The 22,574-nt window shown below is 34.9% G+C and overlaps 1 protein-coding gene across 2 annotated transcripts in view; it reads right to left on the bottom strand.

Annotated features, from left to right (window-relative positions):
• The window catches only part of LOC136036510 (uncharacterized), a 94,113-nt gene extending 74,296 nt beyond the window's left edge, over positions 1-19,817 (bottom strand). Inside the window, exon 1 of one of the 2 annotated variants that reach the window (XM_065718801.1) lies at positions 19,646-19,817. In XM_065718801.1, the coding sequence (XP_065574873.1) occupies positions 19,646-19,681 (36 nt within the window). In that variant the 5' untranslated portion in view covers positions 19,682-19,817. Of the gene's footprint in view, positions 1-3,898; positions 4,013-19,645 lie in introns of those variants that run through there. The other variant, XM_065718802.1, reaches the window with a different exon arrangement.
• Between the last annotated feature and the right edge of the window lie 2,757 nt (positions 19,818-22,574).

Genomic DNA, 22,574 nt, shown 5'->3' on the forward strand with positions numbered 1-22,574 from the left:
AGGTATTTTTCGTTATGTATTATGTTTCTGTGTGCTTTGTGATTTATAATGTTAGCGGTTTCTTTGTTTTTCATAAATTTTTGTGTGTGTGTGGCTCTTGGGCTTTTAAAACGCACGATCTGTCTATCAATATATCTATACTATTATTAGTTTAAAAAACTTTATCCACAAGACAAGTTTTTCAAAGAAAAGTTAAGAGCTCCATTAAGCCAAGAATAAGAAAAATAAAGTCAAATAATCTTCCAAGCGTAAAACTACTGTAAATCACTATAAATAAATAAATGATACTCAAAACAAACAGAAATTACAATAAATAGCTGAGTCAAACTCAAAACAAGCAAAACTTAGCATGATTAGGGCTGATAACCCCTACACCTTCTCAAGACCGAGAACACAACTTCCACTTCACTGAAAAACAAAAAACAAATGACCGTGGATGGTCAGTTAAACTGACTTACACTTAAATTTACTGACATATACTAACATCCTCAAAGACATAATTTCTGGACCTATCAATTACGTTTAACAAAATGGCTACATAAAAATTTGTATTGGATGGGTTAGGGAAATGGTGGGCGTGGGAGGGTGGTTAATGGCCCTCGAACCACTTTCAACTATTAAAAAGGGCACTAGGACCTTCAATTTACAATCGAATGAGCTCAATTTGAAGCAAATGGCCATATCAAAATTTCTATCAGATACATTTCAGGAAAACATGAATCGTGGGGGGGGGGGGGGATCAACCCTCTGATCACTCTGAATCTTGAAAAGGGCACTAGAACTTTTTTTTACCAATCCAATGATCCCCTCTAAAGTTTATACGATCATCCATTCTATATACCTTATATTCCCAAAGGGCATAAATTACAACCCTTGCTCTGAGGGCTGTACGGTGGTTGTCAACCTCAAGACATAATTTCCGGACCTTTCAACTACGTTGAAAAAAATGGCTATCTCCAAATTTTAATTGGATGTTTGAGGAAATGTTGGGCGTGGGATGGGGTTTATTTGCCCTCTAATCACTTTGGACTACTGAAAAGAGTACTAACCCCTTCAATTTCCAATCGAATGAGCTCTTTTCAAAGTTACTACGACAACAAATGCCCATATCAAAATTTCTATCCGATGCACTTCGGAAAAATACGAAGTGTGGGGGGGTATCCGCCCTCTGATCACTCTGAATCTTGAAAAAAAGCACTAGAACATTGGATTTCCAATCAAATGAGCCCATTCTGGATTGCTTACGATCACCCTTTCTATATATACCTTATACACCCCCAGGGTATAACTTATAACCCTTGCCTTAAGGGCTGTGGGGATTGTCATCCTCAATGACATAATTTCCGGACCTTTCAATTATGCTGAACAAAATTGCCATCTCAATATTTTGATTGGATGTGTTTGGGGAAATGATGGGCGTGGGAGGGGGGTTAGTTGCCCTCCAATTACGTTTGACTATTAAAAAGGGCACTAGCCTTTACAATTTTCAATCAAATGAGTTCTTTCTGAAGTCTCGACGACAACAAACGGCTATCTCAAAATTTCTATCAGATGCATTTCAGGAAAAATACGAAGTGTGTGTGTGTGGGGGGGGGTTATCCGCCCTCCGATCACACTGAATCTAAAAAAAGGCATTCGAATTTCTGATTTGCTATCCAATGAGCCCCCTCCGAAGTTAATACGATCAGCCTTTCTATATAAACCTTAAATGCCTCCAGGGTGTAACTTACAACCCTTACCGTGCTTAGGGCTCAGGGGGGATTATCATCCTTAAAGACATATTTTCCGAATCTTTCAGCTACGTTGAAGAAAATAGCTATCTCAAAATTTTGATGGGATGTGTTTGAAGAAATGGTGGAAGTAGGAGGGGGGCTAGTTGCCCTCTAATCAATTTCGACTATTTGATTGGGCACTAATCATTTCAATTTCCAATCGAATGAGCCCTTTTCTAAGTTTCTACGACAACTTCTTTGATACAAAGTGCTCTGGTCTAGACAAAAAAAAAAAACACAAAAAAAAATAATACATTTTGCTTTCATCGCTCTTTACTTAGGCAACACAATTGCGCTGTCTATGATTTAAAAAATCCACAGTAATCAAAAAAGAAGACTTCGGGAGGGTATTAAGGAGGTTAAGACCGATTTCAAAACCACAACAATAAAGTAGCATTAAAAAACTATTGTAACTTTATCTGGTAAACATCAGAATAAGTCAGTTACTTTTCTTATCTTTTTATAAAACATGTATACTTGTTTGGTCTTCCGCTCCGATGACACTAAACACATCCAGGTGCGTGATGAGGGCAATTACCTTTTAATAGGATTAAAATCCCATCCGAATTATTTAGTATTTCAAAATAGTTTACAGAGTAATTAAATCACGCAATTAATTAAGATATCTACTGAAATAGAACCTTCAACCTCCTATTTTGCTTTCTACGATTAGCTCATCCAATACAGATCAAGAGGTTATAACTGTATTTGAGATAGAAGACCTAACGCCTCCTCTTCGATGCTCCTCTTCGAGTTTCTCTGTTTTATTTTTAATACCCCTCAACATTTTTAGAGGGGGTCTTTTCCTTGCTGATTCAGAAAGCGTCATCTTTTACAACATAAATTGTACAAGAGCGAAGACTCTTTTTTTTTTTACTGAGATTTAACTTGGGGAACCAATAAGCAGTTTTCTCTAAGTACCAGAGAAAGTAAAAATGAAATATGATTGTTAGTAGAAACTTAAACAAGCATAATATAATACCTCATAAATTGATAAGTCAGAAACTGAGTTTCTGAAAAAAATATCTCTATATAAAGTTGAATAGTTTTTGTAGTAATAGTGGATGAAAAAAAAATCAGCAATTGACCTGCTGTTTCCCCCTTATTGGTGCCCCTGAGAAAAGGGCTTCTAATTTGAATAAAAAGAACTCAGTGTCACATCGGCGAGGTAGCGATTAATATTTAATTTAATAAAGTAAGTTAATTTAATTAGTAATTAATAAATATTTAATAATTAGTAATTAATTAATTAGTAACTAATAAAGTTAATTTAATAAGTAAGGGATGCTTAATGGAATAAAGAAACTCATGTTCCACTCTTTGAAAGACCAATCATACGAAAATTTCTGACCAGCATCCTCCCATTTCTTTGCTTTTAAGTTGGATTATGTATTCTATTTGTGTGCTTACATTTCATGAATTACATTTTGTATCTGCTCAAGCAAGATTTTTGTGTCTTCGATTTCTTTTCTTTTTAATTCCCCTAACTATTTAACTTAAAATGTGAATTTCACTTTTTTTAAGCTTGTGAATCTTGTGGTAGTATTCTTTCGTACTATATTTGTTTTTATTTTTATCTATGTAGTATTTAACAACAAGTATACTATTTGCTACTATTTTACTGAATACCATATGCTGTTTGACCTATGTAATTGTACAGATGAGTAGGGTTAAGGCCTCATTCAAGTACTGATCTATATTAATTACTAACGTAGGTAAACAGTCTTCCTTTTCTCCTTCTGTCTTCTCTCTTTTTTTTCTTTTTTTATGCGTGTTTGTGCTGTTGCATTGGTGATTTCTTTTTTCATTATACCTAATCGTATTCTAATTTAAATAAAACCGTTTTTCCAGTAAAAGTACATTTTTTACTAAATTTATGTATATTCAGAATTATCGGCTCTAACCCTTGAACCTATTAAGAACCGATCCTGACACCTTCAGTTTTAAATATACATTGCTAACAACGACCCCTACACTTTTAGGATAAAAGTCAAAATATCTGAGATTTACTGTTACTTTTTTAGTAACAGTACCCAAAACCTCAAACTCTAATGGTCTTTTAGAAGTAAAATTAGTATCGACTCCAACAACTTAATTCCCGTTTCATAGCCCAGTTAGATTCTTACCCAAAACCTCTTCATGTTCGAACCAGTCATCCAATAAAGAAGAATAATTGTTTCACTTTATCATGCAAACTAGAGACTGAAGTTAACCAAAAAACGTGGGACGGAATTACGGTACCTTATTTAAAAATTGTTATTTGCGGCTTCCGCCTATTTAACTTCTGAATAGGTGTATCGTTTTTCTTTGTATTATGAGATTGCTAGTACTCTATGGGAAATAAAAAGATGGCTCATGTGGTAACAAGGTAAGTGAAATCACAGTCTGATTTTTTTGAACTGGTTAACTAGAAGCTGGAGAGCAGTTTCTAAAGGCAACCCTCCATTCGCCCCAATGTAATTTTTGTTAATAATGAGGCTCAATGGAAGGAAAGAGGTAAAACACCCTAATTTCCAAAGTCAGATGTCTTTTATTTAAAAAGACCCCTCCTAAATTTCTAGAAATTGGAGCCACTGTTGCCAAATTAGAATGAAAGGAACATGGGTAAAAAAAAATTTGCGAAAAATAGAGTAAAAACACAAGACACTAAACACCTGAAGATGGTATAGCATTTCTTTGAAGATGTAGATGTTTTTGGTAATCAAAACTATTCATGTTTGCATTTTTACAAGCAAAAAAGGGTCGCCTATTTAATGGCTGCTTATTAATTTTCACTAGAAACTAGACAGTGGTTTCTGGTGAAAACCCTCCATTCGCAGTAATGTAATTTTTGGCAACAACGAGGCTCAATGGAAGGAAAGAGGTAAAACACCCTAATTTCCAAAATCAAATATCTTTTATTTAAAAAAGACCCCTCCTAAATTTCTAGAAATTGGAGCCACTGTTGCCAAATTAGAATGAAAGGAACATGGGTAAAAAAAATTTGCGAAAAATAGAGTAAAAACACAAGACACTAAACACCTGAAGATGGTATAGCATTTCTTTGAAGATGTAGATGTTTTTGGTAATCAAGACTGTTCATGTTTGCATTTTTACGAGCAAAAAAGGGTCGCCTATTTAACTGTTGCTTATTAATTCTCACTAGAAACTAGACAGTGGTTTCTGGTGAAAACCCTCCATTCGCAGTAATGTAATTTTTGGCAACAACGATGCTCAATGGAAGGAATGAGGTAAAACACCCTAATTTCCAAAATCAAATATCTTTTATTTAAAAAGACCCCTCCTAAATTTCCAGAAATTGGAGCCACTGTTGCCAAATTAGAATGAAAGGAACATGGGTAAAAAAAATAATTGCGAAAAATGGAGTAAAAACACAAGACACTAAGGAGCCACTGTTGCCAAATTAGAATGAAAGGAACGTGGGTAAAAATCTGCATAAAATAGAGTAAAAACACAAGACACTAAACACCTGAAGATGGTGTAGCATTTCTTTGAAGATGTAGATGTTTTCGGTAAAATAGACTGTTCATGTGTTCATTTTTACGAGCAAAAAAGGGTCGCCAATTTTTAACTGTTGCTTATTAATTTTCACGGTTTAACATGGCAACATCGACGAAAATGTGAAACAGTCTAAAGAAATTTGTAGTTTTAAAACAGCCAAAGGAAAATCTAAGAAAACTGTAGATTTCAGCAATGAATAAATCTAAGATGTTGCCAGGGCAGGTACGTAAAAAGGATTTTGGGGGGAGGGGACTTTCAAAAATTTATAATTCGAGTAAGAATTGCCAGGAATTCAGAAAAATTAGGAATTGGGGGGAAAGTTTCCTGCATACCTCCCTAGTCCAGAAGGGCAAAAAAATGTTTTTATTTTGATGTACTTGGTACTTTGATAGCAGAGAGCGGATTGAAGGGAGAAATATTGTAAGATGCTTTACTCTGCACCGAATCAAGATCTTACTGGCCCTTAGGCTAACACATTTTTGTGTCTCCTTAAATATGGTGAATTTTCATTCACTTCTCGTGGTTGTGAACCCTAATGTACAACCTTTTATACCCCATTGGGAATGCAAATCCAATCCCATGAGAAAATATAAATTCACATGTTTATCTGCACTTTCATGATTGTTAAATATTAAACATTACTGGGAAGTACAAGATGTGTGCTAGAAGCTCATTTATAGTTAGCGATTATTAGTTACTGTTATCCTTTATATTTATAAATATAATTAAAAATAATTAACATTCGTTATTATTCTCGTAATAAAACAACCTAACAAAAACGTATATGTAAACCAAAGTATTATAAAGTCAGAACAGACTAATGTGTTTTTTATATAATTTTTATTTCATTTTATACTTCTTATGCATTTTAACAGCTAAATTTGTTGTTATTTGCGGTTTCATCGGAAGACTAACAAACAATTAACAAAATTAATGATAATTGAGTTCTGTGACACATCCACAAAGGATTTAGGGTTTAACATCAAGGCAAGGCTATGAGATTCGAGCCAACCATCGTCTTTGCTGAGGGTGCCTTGATTCAACTTCCCTCATCTATAAGCTTTTTTAAGTTAAAAAAAACCATAGATTTTGAAAAATGCATTTTTGCCAACTTGAAAACTTAATCGGTTTCCCACGGCCAAAACCTAGTATGGATATGCTAGTGTAAAGCGAAATTAGAAATTTCAAATTTCATTTTCAATTTTTTCGAATTCAACATTCGAAACAAAATTCTAGTTAAGAAAGAAAATATCGAAAGCCAATTGAGAAAATTTAATATCCTCCTTCATTTCTCCGGTTCCAAAGAGGAAAAATAAGAATATTTGCTATTTTCTCGTATATATCGAAAATAAATGTACTGAATTTTGGCATAGGACAGTCGTGTTTTTAATGATAAGTGACTGTCATCAAAGAGAATGACCCGACCAGCTGACACTTTCCTATGTCAGCCGGAATAACGTTAAAGCTAAACATATTTAGAGAGAGGGGGAGGTTTATATGAATTGGACCTGACATTTTGTCATCAAATAAAAAGGTGTGTTGCCTTGTGTGGCAATGGAAAGCAAGTAAAAGTGTTGAGCATATAGAGAATTCGGCCAGTTTCCGAATATGATCCCCGCTTCTAAGAATTTCTACTGGCACAATTCCAGAGAATCCAAAATGAGGTTTCAAGAGTGATCTGTGTAACCAATCGCGTGTATTTACATCCTCTAACTGGGAGATTTAATGGGCATCAATGTCTGCTCTCAATTAGTATTCCCAATTCCCTTCCCCGAGCAAGCTGTCTCTACTTGTACCGTCGTTTGTTCAAACAATCCGGCAAAAACACAGAGACGTGGTAGGGTTAGATTGTTTACTCCATTTAGACACCTTGCATTGAGCCGAGAGGCGTCCACCTTCCACCATTTAAATTCTATATTTATTTTAGTTAGGAGTCGAAATTTGCTCCTACTGTCATACTGGTTTAGGCAAACCTTTTCCCTTTGACATGTTTTAGAATTTTAACTATTTAGGGCAACATCGTCTCCACCTAGTATGCCTTGGTCCTGAGGCCTGGGCTTTTTAGGTGTGTACATCCCTGAACGCACGTGTGCTGCACATGTCTGCCACGCTTGGCACACTTCAGTCATGCTAGTCACGCGCCACCTGGTGTACGTGATTCCTGGAAGTGGGAAACCCCTCACATTCAGCACTTGACTGACTGCTTGGTAAGATTCTACACCTTCACTTGGGATAGTCCAACTGTAAACTTTAAGTTTCAATGGTGGGAATGGAATCTAGTTCTATAATTCCAAAGTGTTATGGTCAGTAGATTCTTGACAAATTTGTATAATTTATGAAGTTTCTATATAAGGTAGTTGTCGTATTGGAGTGTATGGTTCTGCCTTGAACAGGAGACTTATGTAATTCGTATTTGGGAATTTCTATCTGATGCAGTCTTACAGTAGAGCATTAGAACGGTATTTTCTAGAGACCCTGGGAAGAGATTTATACGCGGGTTTCCAATGTGTTTTAGTTCATCTCTTGCCGTGTCTGAGTCAAGTTTCTGTCTTATACTCGTTTACATGCACCTATTTTAAACCGTTACATATAAAACTTGATAAAATAAAACACTTAGTTTATAGCGAAAGAGAGTCTTATGTTTCCTTCAATCCGTAACTCTCGGCAATTTGGCTACGCTTAACCCTATCAACCTTAGTATCCCTAATATCAGCAAAGGAAACCCTTGCATCAGCAGAAAGTAAGGTTTGCACAACAGACAGAGACACAAAAAGAAATGCAAAATCAGTTGCATTTCAGACCCTTAGAGCATGCCAAATTCTCCCACAAACACTTAGTATCTTTTGTCAAAATTGTTTCACCATTCTAGAGCATTGTCTCATTTTTCATTCATTTCTTTGACAATATGCATTGCTATGAATCAATCAAGCGCTTTGACACTCTAATCTCAATCTTTCAGTTGATTTGGCTTCTGAACTGCTCAAATAAGCCATAGCTTCAAATTGAAAAATGAGCCCAAATAATAAGAACGTTAAGGAAATGAAAAGAATGAACTTCAACAATTCTTCCTAAAAAGCGCATAATGACACACCTTTAGGCGCAGAAGATACCATTAATGCAACCCAATTAGATGCGTTTCACTCAAGGCATATAGCCATCTTGGGAAATCTCCAGACTTTACTCGGCTTACAATTCAAAATTCTTTGCGCATAGCTTTGTATGACGTCAAAGTTAGGCGCCGAATTCTGTACTAAAAAGTCCTAGGATTTCAAAACAACGGAAGTGACTCATATTATATTCGAACAAAATGAATAACATTTTAAATAGAAGAATTCAAAGCAAAAAATTAATTACACGTGCAGTCTAGGGATGGAAAGTATTTTTTTTCTAATGAAATTAGACATCTTATTTATTTAGCTACTTGTCTTTTAAACAGAACATCCTCAAGGATTACGCCAAGATCTAACAAAATCTGTTTGAATCGGTTAAGATTTGCTAATTTTCAGTGAGAAAACTACGATCTAGGTATATCTTAATTAATATTCAATATTTGAATATGGTTAGGGGTTAGGTTAGATTAGGTTAGGTGTTTAATATAATGCGTTCTGTGTAACCTGCTTTCCACAAGCATTTGTCATAGTTTCTATAATTTTGTTTCTGAAGTATTATATTATCATCATCTTTTGGTATACTTCATTAGGATTAACCTAACTTCATTTCTTGAGGATGTTCTGTTTAACAGACGTGTATCTTTATTTATATTCACAGGATTTGTATTCATTATTATAAGAATTATTATTTTCTGTTATATAAGTTTTTTTTTCCTTATGTTTTTTCGACGATTCAGGCTGGTTTCTTGATTTTTTTTTCCTTTGATTGTTTTCTTTTTTTCTCTTAATTTTTAATTTAAAGCAGAGGTAGCCAACCCATGGCCTGCACAAGGACCATTTTGAACATTTTCCGTCCCATGAGATGCATCAACACTTTACAAAATATAATTGTCATAAAAACCACCGTATTTAAAAAAAAATTGTATCCAAATATTCAAAAATTGACTATCGGAATTTTAAATAATTAACTTTGGTTTTAAATATATTTTTAAAACAATAACCTTTTTTACAGAACCAAAGTATTTTAATAGCACTTACGTCACAAAGAGAAACTATCCAGTTTGAGGTATGTGACACAAAAAGCGGTTAGCTCTTTTGATTCGACTTACACGTGTAAAAAAAATTTTTCGAAAATGAAATTGACCAAACACAAAACAAGCTTAAACGTAACGGACGCTAACCTGCAAAGGCAATTACCGTATGCAAATACCCAAATTGAGATCGATTTGGAAAAGCTAAGTGAAAGAGTGGAGAAACAAATACAACACTAGTGAAATAAATGCTATTTAAATTTTTAAATGTTTATTTACATTCAAATATTTAGTTTTTCATTTTTAAAATCATATATTTTACGATGTTGATTTATTAAAATTATTATTATATTATCTATGTATACATGTAACTATATTTCAAACACAGTGAAAGTAATTACGTATGTTTCTATTTTTCCTTCCAAATAACCTAAAGTCTCTAGTAGGTCTAGGTCTGATAGGAAGGTGTATTATTTTACATGCAGCCTACTGAGTCATGACACATTTCTGAAGTGGACCGCAAAACTATTTGTATTACCCCCCCCCCCGGATTTGTTATGTGAGTATTATAATTATAGCCACTTAGCATGCATGCATGCAGAAGGGGTCTCGACCCCCCTCCTCGAAACTCAAAAATTTTACGGTATTTTTGGTATTTCTCGATCAAATTATAATTATTTTTCGCTATTATCCCCTCCCTAGAAAACTTCCTCCGCACATGGCTGTTGCCTGTGTTAATATCATTTTGTGTCTTCTCATAGGCAACAACATATCATAACAATTATAAATTTGTGTTAACAAATTAATCAAATCTATTTAACTGATTTTTTTTTTCTTTTTTTTGCACTGTGTTCATTTCATGCTCATTTTTTAGGGATCATTAAACATCGAAAACCACTACTTGGTAACTATGATTTTTGGTCAGGGGGTTGGGGATCGAGCACCTGCGTCTGTCGGGGGTTCTCGAATTCTTAAATCTGTGGAGCACTATATTAAAAATTTCCTCAGAGAAAGATAAATTATGTATGTATAGAATTCCGAGATATTTCTCAGTAAACTACTCCTCAATAGAATGAAGGGGTGTCGTGGGCGTATTTCCAAAGGTTGATTCGACATGGGGCTGTTTTGCAGACGCTCGGGGGGAGATAAATAAGCCATTGTGGTAAGGTTACCGCTGATAATTTAATAGCATCCAAGGATATACTTTTAAAGCTCGAAAATGCCAAGGTTCAAAAAACGATTCCGAGATAAATGATGCAGCCTTCGACGCCATTTTGACCTTTTTGATCCTAGCTGACCTTAGTTTGATCCTAAAGTTCCGTATTAAAATCGAGGTTTCCGAAGCTGTCTTATGTTTTACTCCTATTTGGTACTGAGAGAGTTTTAATATAGGAAACTTTTCTATGTCAAGTCCCTCCCCAAGGACGCCTCCAGAAAATTTTGCCAGGAGGGTAGTTCTCCAATGAACAGGTGTGATGGTAATAAATTAAATACTTTATGTGTTAGTTGTGTTTTCTATGTGTTGGGGGGTATCTAATAAAAATGTTTTAAGTAAAAACAATTTTTTTAAAAATTGTAAAAATTGTTAAAGAATGTAAATGTTTAAAAATGTTTTAAGTAAATGTTTTTAAGTAAAAACTGATTTTAAGTAAACCCAAGGGCAACGTGGAGGGGGAGCGGACAAATACGCAGTAGTTTGCATCCCAAAGAATAGTTTTATATAGCCTTTCATTTTCCATGGGCTATTGCCAACCTTCTATTGTCCCTCTCTGGAGGTACCCTCCAGGGAGAAAACCCCTGTAGAAAAATCTCTAGCTGTAACTTGACAAGGTATTGTTTAAGAAATACGAAAGGAATTAACAAGAACAAAAGTAGTGTTTAGAAAAGTATTTTGTGGGCAAATTCAGTACAGAGGATAGTAAAATATTATACACAAGTTGACTGCAAATGCATAAAAAATTCCTGTTTCTTTTTTTTTATTCGAACTTTTTCCAAAGATAAACAGAGAGATTAAAAGCAAAAAATGTTGCAACTCACAAACTTTTCGTTACTCTTACTGGCTTATAACTTCACACCAAAGAACCAATTTTTTTTCTTTTTACTGACTTGAAATGGTGCCAGGCTTGACCATCAGACTATTTGAAGTAATTACGATTTAAAAAAAGAGTTCTATGTCTCTCCAGGAGTAAGGAATAGTGAGGTTGACGTAAGAAATTGCGAAACAGGAATAAACCAACCAAATTAAAGCAAACATTTTAATACAGAAGTATAATGACCCTTAATCTGGCGTATACATTATTCCTATTGAGATGGTCACACTTTTCATAGATTTTGAGAGCCCTCCATGAAAAATGCCAAATTTAGATTATGAATGCGATGTCAGCATTTAAAAAGACTGTTTGCTAAAAGAACGGTTATTTGAATATCTTACAAGTAACCATGCATAGCAAAAAAGATAGCGTTTGCCTTGTAAACTGAGTAGAATTATAAACCTGCTGCCAAAAATCTGCTGATGCGAGACCACAAACAACGCAAATGCTTTTTGTGAGATTTTGAAAGTAATAAAGTTTCTAAATCAATAAAAAATAACTTTTCTTCAGTATATCTAGATAATTTAAAGTTTGGGAAGAGACAAGTGGGGAGCATGGGCTGGAGGTGCGATGTGTTTCCCTTTCTTTAACTTTTTCTTTTAAATTTTGGACCATATATATATGAGGAATTTCTGGAAGTGACAATAAAAACGAGAGAAAAAGGTGAACTGTGTGAAAAATGTAAGAAATTGAAGGGAAAAAACTCCAAAGACCCCTCCCCACATAAGCATCTGGATTTGGCCGTGTCCTAGTTTTGAGCTGTGATAAATTAATGTATTCTCTGAAAAACAAAAGTTTTAAATTACATGCACCCTCGGATACACCCACGGTATCTAGAGGGGCTTGGTAATTGTAACCCCCCCCCCTCAAATACTTGTCCTACTTGTAAAAACGCAACAAAAATGAACATAAACAAATTTTTGACGCGTTTGAAGTTTTTTGTACCTCCCCCCTGAAAAAATTATTTTGCTGGATACGACCCTGCATGCATATATGAGGAATTGCTGGGAGTGACAGTAAAAACAAGGCAAAAAGGCGAACCTAAGGGAAAGCTATGAGAAATTCAAGGGAAAGAACTCCAAAGATCCCCTTCCCATGTAAATATCTGGATTTGACCATCTCCTAGTTTACGGTGTGATTACCATGATGTATTCTCTGACTTTGTCTTAACTTGACTTTATTAAACAAGAAACGATATACATAAATCTTATACAAAGGAGACGGGGAGGCAACCCGTTTTATCTTCTTTAACAATAGAGAAAGAGAGACCTCAATAACTCATACGGAGTACATAGGGAAAGAGAGAGAGAGAGAGAGAGATAGATAGAAAGAAGAAGCGAAAAAAAAATTGAATCACGGAGACACGGATGGGAACTAATTTATAAATACATATCTTTACAATCAGTCCCCGCTATTATAGGTAGGAAGAACTATCTCTTTCAATTTCTTTTTATCAAACAGTTCGTGGTAACGAACTGTAGTTAGGAGCGACCCGACTCAATAGTAAACGAAACTCTAAAAAGCGGAATTTTGATACTAACAGATATATTTAAAGAATTGGGTTTTTATGCTGATTTTAAATATATAAGTTTCATCAAATTTAGTCTTCCTCATGAAAATTTACGAGCCTGAGAAAATTTGACTTATTTTGGAAAATAGGGAGAAACACCCCCAAAAAGTCATAGAATGTTAACGGAAATAACACCATCGCATTCAGCGTATCTGAGAACCCTAATGATGAAGTTTCAAGCTCCTATCTACAAAATGTGGAAATCAGTATTTTTTGCCAGAGGACCGAACACGGGTGCGTGTTTATTTGTTTTTTTCTTCTTTTTTTTCCAAGGGGTCATCGTATCGACCAAGTGGTCCTAGAATGTCGCAAGAGGGCTCATTCTAACGGAAATGAAAAGTTTTAGTGTCTTTTTTAAGTGACCAAAAAAGTTGAAGGGCACCTAGGCCCCCTCCCACACTCATTTTTTCCCGAAGTCAACGAATCAAAGTTTTACGATAAGCATTTTGTTCAGCATAGTCGAAAGACATAATAACTATGTCTTTGGGGATGACTTACTCCTCCGCAGTTCCCAGGGGAGGGGCTGCAATTTACAAACTTTGACCATTATTTACATACAGTAATGGTTATTGGGAAGTGTACAGACGTTTTCAGGGGGATTTTTTTGCTTTGGAGGGGGGTGTGAGGGGAGGGGCCTATGTGGGAGGATATTTCCTTGGAGGAACTTGTCATGGGGGAAGAGAAATTCAATGAAGGGGGCACAGGATTTTCTAGCATATGAATAAGTTTTTTCAACTGAAAGTAAGGAGCAGCATTAAAACTTAAAACGAACAGAGATTATTGCGCATATGAGGGGTTCTTCTCCTCCTTAATACCTCGCTGTTTACGCTAAAGTATTTTTAGTAATTTCAACTATTTATTCTACGGCCTTTCTGATTCAGGGATCATTCTTAATGAATTGGGACAAAATTTAAGATTTAGCGTAAAGAGCGAGGTATTAACGAGGGGACAAACCCCTCATTTACATAATGAAAATGTACGAACATACATTAATTTAAAAACGTTCAGAAATAAAAAAAAATCTAGTTTTTTTACGTTTAATAAAGTAGAATTGAGAGAAAGAGTCAAACTTTAGCGTAAAGAGCGGGGCGTTGAGAAGGGAACAGCCCCTTTCATACACGGAGTAATTTCTGTTCGTTTTAAATTTTAATGTCGCTCCTTACTTTCAGTTTTTTTATTGATTATTTGTAAGTTATGGTGAGTCACATATTAAATCAAATAGTTTATATTAATTGGCAATCTCAGAAAGTTAAACTTAGTCTTGATCTCTCATTTTTAATAAAATGAAAAAGGAACTTATTCCTTGCTCTTGATAAATGGCTATGTTTATTTTCAACCAAAAGTTCATGTTATTGAAAAAATTATCTCTACGCTTGATTTCTAAAAACCATATGCCTTGATTAAGGTGAAAAATGTGTTGTAAATGAAGAATATCAAGAAATAAAAAAGATGTTTTGGTTCCTATAATTCTGTTGTCTTCCGAAGGTGTGTTAAAACATGGTCCAGGATTCTTATTGACTTGTTTTGGACAATTTTGAGTCCTCATAAATATGAATGGAATGTCAACATCCAAACGGTCGGACATCATTGAAAATAGCATTCAACTAATGAAAAATATAATTTTCTCATTATTTGGTAAGGAAACAGGAACTTCAATCTATGCAAACAGCCGAGATTCCTGGACACTGTTGCCTCGAGTTTAATAATATGCACATTTAAAGACAGAGTTGAGTCAATGTCGATACCTAAATATCTAAATGCATCCACTCTTTTTATGGAAGAAGTCCCAATATTAATAGTTTTCAATAACACACACTTCACTGCTCTTCACTGCTCTCAAGCTTCTCCCAAAAACCACGAATTCCGACTTCTCTAGGTTAGGTATTAGTCAATTAGCATGAAACCAAAAATTTACATTAAAAGCAACAGTTTCGAGGGCCCGAGAAAACAAGTTTTGAATTAGATGCCCCCTCGGATACATCTGGTACGATAAATATTTCTGCTGTATCAATTGACCACTTGTATGTGTTCTGATTCCACCTGCAAGCAGGGTGATTCCCCCCCTAAGAATGGTCGACCACGATTGGTCGAAATTTCCTTCCAGAAAGCCTGAAAGCCTGAAAGCCTGAGAACTGCAGAAGAAAATGAGATTTTAGCCGTATTTCGATCTCCCACTATCCAACAAAATTTTCTGATCCACCAAAAGGCCCAAACATAATTTTTACTCTTTGGTGAGGACTGAAGAAAAATAGTTCCCCTTTCCCTAAATCGCAAAATTCGAATTCTAGCCCCCCTACTAAAAACAAAATTTTTTCTCCGTTAATTCATCTCTATTTCTCCATCCGTGAGACAAAACAGGGTAGACTTACAGATCTACGTATAAAATTCGTCACATACAGGGAGAAACACTCACTTCAAGCTTCATGTACTCGTTGTAAAACGTTATGTAATCGTCTTGTGCTTTTATGAAGACATTCATGTTTTAGTTACCGACTCTAAAAAAACGCAAAACCAACGTAACAAAACATGATTAGTAGCAGGAAATTAGGCTTCAGGTTAAAAGAATTCAAGCAACGTCAGTTTCTAGTAAAGCAATAGGTTTTTTCGAATTCCAAAAATGTAGGAATTTTCAATTTATTTGAACCAGTATTGTAGATATATGTTGCATCAATTGCGAAGCAATAATTTTTGTTCGTTTTAAACTTCAACTTAGCTCTTTACTTCCAACAGGAAAACTTTGTTTTAATTTAGCTACATGAAATTTGCCTTATACTGAATGTTTTTTTTTTTGCAGAGCGGAAAAACTAATAATGCAGTTGGGACCATTTTAGCTATTATTCTGGACCAGTGCAAGGAAGAATATTTTAGGCATCTAGTATATGAAAAATTGAATAACGACGTTTCTCCATTGCTTGTTTGAGCGGGAAAAGAGAGCCTAGGCCCAACCAATTCAAAAATATTCCTTTTTTTGCCTTCTGTGTTATTTTATGTTTATTTATAATTTTTTTAGTAGCCTAATATATTTGTTTTGTGTTTTATAGCCGTAAACAGCTTGTTTTACGCTGAATTTGTAGATAATCTAATACAATATTTCAGCGGAGTCGAAAAGCTGATAAAGTTTTTCAGTCTTTTCTTTACTGTTATCCTGGGGCAGAAACAATTCTTTTTTTTCTCAGGGCTCGACATCAGAAAGTTTCATGACGAAAGCTCTAATTCCCAAAGATTTCTTTGAGTGACAAAATAGGGTATAACCCATTTCGAAATGTGGTTTTCAAATATGCAATACCAAATTATGTAAGATAAAATGGATTTGACAATCGATAGAAATTGCAGGGTTTCAAAGGATGGGAAATAAAGTCAGATTTTACAAAAATTTGGATTTAACAAAAAAAAACCGTCTTCTGGCTTACCGCAGTCAAATCGTAAACGAATTCAAAATTATGACAGAAGGCATAATCAATCTCTGACGAATAAAGACAGCCAAGGAATTTTCTTAGACCGCAAATAGTGTGCAGTTGTATCTTTATGTGCATGAAAATAGATATTTCATTCGTTGATCGATATATTGAACTTAATTATCTATGTGCAAAATTAGCATAAGTTTGACCCAGTGACCATCGCATACAACTTCTAGGTTTCAATGAGTCAAAATTCATGGAAATGTAATAAGTAGAACACTACTATTTGTAATTTAGCAATGCCCCATTTCTCCCTATATAACACGGTAACATGGTTTCCAGTGTAAAACACATATTAAAAAAATATACATAACTATTGGTTGTTGGTTTTGAAAGAAACTATTATATGCTTGATAAGAAGCAAGTACAAAAAAAAAAAATGCAAACCAACAGAACCAACATACTTTGGTTATATTCTAGCGTCATATCTAGCTATATCAAACAGTTCGTGGTAACGAACTGTAGTAAGGAGCGACGCGGCTCAATAGTAACCGAAATTCTAAAAAATGGAATTTTGATACCAATAGTTACATCAAAAGAATCGCATTTTTACGCTGATTCTAAATATATAAGTTTCATCAAGTTTAATTTTACCCATCAAGAGTTACAAAATTTTCTTTATTTTAGAAAATAGGGGGAAACACCCCCTAAAAATCAAAGAATCTTAACGAAAATCACAGCATCAGATTCAACGTATCAGAAAAACCTACTGTAGACCTCTCAAGCTCACATCTACAAAAATGGGGAATTTTGTATTTTTTCCCAGAAGACAGATCACGGATGCGTGTTTACGCAAACCAAGAGGACCAACATACTTTGGTTATATCTTAGGGCTAGATCAGGGGGAAGGATAGGGATACTATCATTACGGCAGCGCCAATAGTCGGCTAGTTCAGAACTAGTTCACTTTTCATTTCAGAACTAATTCAAGATTTTGTTTCTGAACTAGTTCAGAAACAAAATCTTGCACAAAGGTCTTCTAAATATATAATAAGTACATCTATTTATTTTGTCATTTCATATCTATACGTTTATCAAAATATATTCTTTTAATGCTCACTAAGGATCTCAATATACAATAGCTTAAAGCTAAAACATTGTTTTCTTAAATTAACAAAACGGTAAACTTATTTGTATTTCCTCCTCATACTAGCCTACCTGAATTTTTTTCGGAAAATCTATAATTCGAGGCATTTTTCCGAAATTTCGGTATTCTTTCGTCAGGTACTTTTAAGGGCAAAAAATGCTGTATTAAGGGTACACTTCTGTTTCCTCCCAAATACCAGCATTTTTAAGATTTCCCCAATAATTTTTTATATTTCCCCCTCAATTTTCCTGTTTTTACCCCCCTCCCAACCCAAAAAATGAACTATTAGGTGGGTGCTTCGTCGTACATGCGATTCTAGCTCAGAAGGCTCAAAGGACAGAAATCCCCTATAAAACTTATTACCGGCACCACAAAAAACTCCTAGAATAAAGATAGGTTTTGACATAAGGGAATGAGTTTGCCCCAAACACATGCTGGCGAATTGAGGAGTAATCCCTTGATTTAAACATTACTGTAGCTATTTTATTCCAAACGCTTCTAATAAGATTGAAGATGAAATTTACAATGACACAAACTTCATCCCCTACTTGAGGAAAAGCTAATTTGAAATGGGAAGGCGGGAGATGGATGTTCTGTAATTTATTTTATTTGGTAGAAAGCCTAAAGTAAAAGCCAGATGTTAAAAACATATAAACGCATACCCCACCTGTAAGAAGACAATATTCAAACTGCATGGTAAAAAAAACAGGTTCTCGCAACACAGGTTCACAGGTTCTGCAAAAATACATTTATAAAAAGTTTGAATTCCAAAAAATTTGTTGCTGGCTTGTTCCCTTTTCAAAGAATTTCTTTGCGTACTTTTTGAGCTATGCTAGACAGGGGAACTAGTGACATTGATTCACGGGGATGGGGTCAACATATTTTTTCAGGGGGCAGCAATTTTCCATTAAAAATGCCAAAAAGTTGTTTTTCCATGAAAATAAACACAAAAGTATTTTTCAAAATGCAGTGGGAAGCAACTAAATTTTGAGGCGTAAATGCAAAAAAAAAATCAAAAGTCAGATTTGTCTTAGACTCTGGTTCAGGTCCTGTGATCCACCTTGCCAAAGCTTAGACTTCGGGAAAAATCGTAGTCTAATATTATCTAGTAAGACAAAAACTTGATAGCAAAAACTAAAATGTGTCTTACCGTTTCCCCGAAAAAGGTCTTTCCAAATACAATAATTACTGTTATCATAAATGTCTCTACCCAAACTCTCAAGACTGGGTAATATGTCAAGACTGGCTGATTTTTATTTTTTTTAAGTCTGCATTATATGCCATGTTCAGCGTTGTGAAGCTGATGTAAAAATAATTTTAAAAATGCAAACCAGCAAAATCAGCAGCCTGGTGTGTATAGCCTACGACTATACAGGGAGCAGGGGCAGGGTTGAAAATTACGATTGGGCAGAAGGAGCTGAAGTTCCATCCCATTTGGCCCTTAATTTGCCTCCTAGCCTAATTTTACCATCAGAATTTCGTTTACAGCTACAACAGTTTTAAGCATAAATAATTTTAATGATTATATTTAAGATTATAATTATCTATTTTTGTGTTTTATACTTTGTATTTCAGGTAAGCACAGCTTCTTTATTTTAATTTTTTTAGCTAATTTATGAGCTTACCAATCGATGTACTTATCAACGCTCTTTCCAAATATACTAATTGGCACCGTTGCAAATGCATCCCAGCCCCCCTCTTCCTGTCTAATGAGGCTGTATGGGCCAAAGACACAAGTTTATCGATTTTTCAGATTTGTATTATTTTTTGTGCCGATTTCACATCGGTAGTTCGCAATATCAAATAAAGGTAATTTAAACAGCAAATTTTTGCATATAGCCCAGGGCTATATCTAGCCCCTTAGAGGGGAGGAAGGCTGGGACGCAATTGCTTCGGGAGTGACTATTGAACATATGGAAAGAGCATTCAATTGGGAATTGATTGGTATATTTCTTCCTTTTCTTTACCTGATTTCTATTCCATACCATACTTTTACCCATTTTGCAATACTTATTTCTAAACTTACCCCTGGTACTGTGTCTTTTAACGAAGATTTCGACATCTCAAAAGATTAGTTTTAAAATCCAATTTAAATAAATCCAATACTTTAATTATAGCTGATAACTTAAGAGTGAATTTCAGCACATTTAACTTTTCACTGCAGTACAGGTAACTTTGGGAAAAGTGCGCAACTGATGGTATGCAATTTAACAGGTTGGTCGGGTACTACCCAGAGCCATGTTCGGGTAGAGATTTAGGTTGTCATCATAATATATTAAAACTTTCATAAATATAAAAAAGTAAAAAAAGCACATAAATAGAATAGAGTTTGTACTTACTTAGCCAAAAGGATAAATGAGGGATTCGCAACTCAATTGGTATTTAAATAGATAAAAATAGGTAATCCTTTAGGGGCAGGGGAATATTTTTTCCCAAGGAGAAGGCAGACTTACAGGGCCGGATTTCAAGCTTTGACGCTTCTAGGCCCAAATGTTTTAACCGCTCCTTTTGGGGCGTTTTTTATGGGAGACATGGATTATTTGGGGAAATTCCTGAACATTCGGGAGTAGTGGATGCCCAGTGAAAGAGAGATGTGATAGCGACCTCTCTTTTATCATTCCTTGGGAGACATCTAATAGTTTACAAGTGGCCACGGAATTCCTGTGTTGTTTCAACATCGCTTTTCTGTGAATGCGTAGCGCTGTGGCAAAGTTCACCTTGCACTCTGGCCATAAATCAAATTAGTCCAACTTTTATAAAGAAAAAAGTCACTCGGTGATAATTTATTGTGCCCCATGGCATTGTGAGCCCCTTGGCCCGGGCTTATTGGTATATTTGGGCTTGGATCCATCGGAAATAAACAAGGAGTCAAGTTACATAAGCAGGGATGTCCCTGCTTATGAAAAATTGAAACTTTAAGTTGAGATTTTCCTAGAGCCGAAGATCAGCTTGAAATCAGTCAAATCAGGGTTACCAGCCCTTGGGATTTCAGTCTTGGGCTTTAGATCCTGGAAAAGTATATTTATTACACATTCCCCTGTAAAGATATAAAAAGTATACACATTATTTTTACTTAATTTCTTGGGATATTTAGCACATAATATTTCTTACAAAGGAACCATGAAATATTTTGAAATTCTCAGTTGTAGCCTGAGTTGAACATTAGATTTAGTCAAAATCTAATGTTATTCAAAATTTGGACAGCCTAACAAATCAGAATACCATCCTGAAAATTGTAACTGGCTGCAGGTTAGAATAAAGGGATTTTTTGGGTTGGGGGGGGGGGGTTAATTTCCAGCATAGTTTATAGAATTTCACCAGATAATCGGGATAGTCCTTATAAATTATTTAGTGTTTTATATCAATCACAGAGAATAATCTTGCGTATTTGACATTAAAAAACAAGTAATTGTCCAAATCTTACAGTCCTTAATCTGGACGTTATGGTTTTATATGGTTTCTTAACCATATGGTTTTTACGGTTTTATAGTTTGTTTAGTTGTTTTACTTTTCTTTTAAAAGCGGACTGCAAACAGTTTCATTATAGACGGGCAAGTTTATTCTCTCTGACCAACATTAACACAAGTTAATCAATAATTACTTACTGATTGTTCCAGATTATCGGGTAATATCTCGAAATTTAGAAGAAAAATTTCCCTTTTGTTTATGTAATTACCCCCCCCCCCCTTCACAAATCCTTGAATGGTAACTTGTTGCAACACAATCTTTATGGTAGATTAAATAAAAGAAAAACTAGCTTTTGTTACTGAAAGTAAGGAGCGACATTAAATCTTAAAACGAACAGAAATTACTCCATATATGAAAGGGGCTGTTCCCTTCGCAACGCCCCGCTCTTTACGCTAAAGTTTGACTTTTTCTCTCAATTATACTTTATTAAACAATAAAAAAACTTTAGCGTAAAGAGCGGGGCGTTAAGAAGGGAACAGCCCCTTTCATACACGGAGTAATTTCTGTTCGTTTCAAGTTTTAATGTCGCTCCTTACTTTCAGTTAAAAAAACTAGTTTTTTTATTTAATTTTTGAACGTTTTTGAATTAATGCATGTTTGATTTTGGCTCTCCGCACATAAATTATTAAAATGAAATTTGTATATTAATTCTGTTTATGGCTGAATGGCTTTCTCTTAGTTTTGATCCGACGATTCTGAGAAAAGGGGTGGGGGAGGTGACATAATTGCCCTCAAATTTTTCGGTTACTTAAAAAGGCAACAGGAACTTCTAATTTTTAACGAACGTTTTCATTAGTAAAAAATATACGTAACTTAAGAATTAACTTACGTAACGAACTTCTATATTCGTATATTTTTATTATACATATGAGGGGGTTTGTACCCTCGTTAATACCTCGCCATTTTGTCCCAATTTTTCTAAGAATGACCCCTTAGTCAGAAAGGCTGTAGAATAAATAGTTGAAATTACTAAAAATACTTTAGCATAAAGAGCGAGATATTTAGGAGAAGAACCCCTCATATGCGTAATAATCTCTGTTCGGTTTAAGTTTTAATGCTGCTCCTTACTTTCAGTTGAAAAAACTTTTTCATGTTTATTTTTCATTGTTTTTTTATAATAATGCTAGAAAATCCTGCGCCCCCTTCATTGTATTTCTCTTCCCCCATTGCATATTCCTCCATGAAAAGATCCTCCCACATAGCATCCTCCCCTCCCCCTCCAAACAAAAAAATCCCCCTGAAAACGTCTATACACTCCTAATAACCATTACTGTATGTAAACGCTGGTCAAAGTTTATAACTTGCAGCCCCTCCCCTAGGGACTGTGGGGGAGTAAGTCACCCCCAAAGATGTAGTTTTTATGATTTTTGACTATGTTGAACAAAATTGCTATCTCAAAATTTTGATCCCTTGACTTTGGGAAAAAAATGAGCGTGGGAGAGGGCCTAGGTGCCCTCCAATTTTCTTTGGTGACTTAAAAAGGGTGA

Source organism: Artemia franciscana, chromosome 15 (assembly GCF_032884065.1).
Source record: "Artemia franciscana chromosome 15, ASM3288406v1, whole genome shotgun sequence".
Classification (NCBI taxonomy): Eukaryota; Metazoa; Arthropoda; class Branchiopoda; order Anostraca; family Artemiidae; genus Artemia; species Artemia franciscana.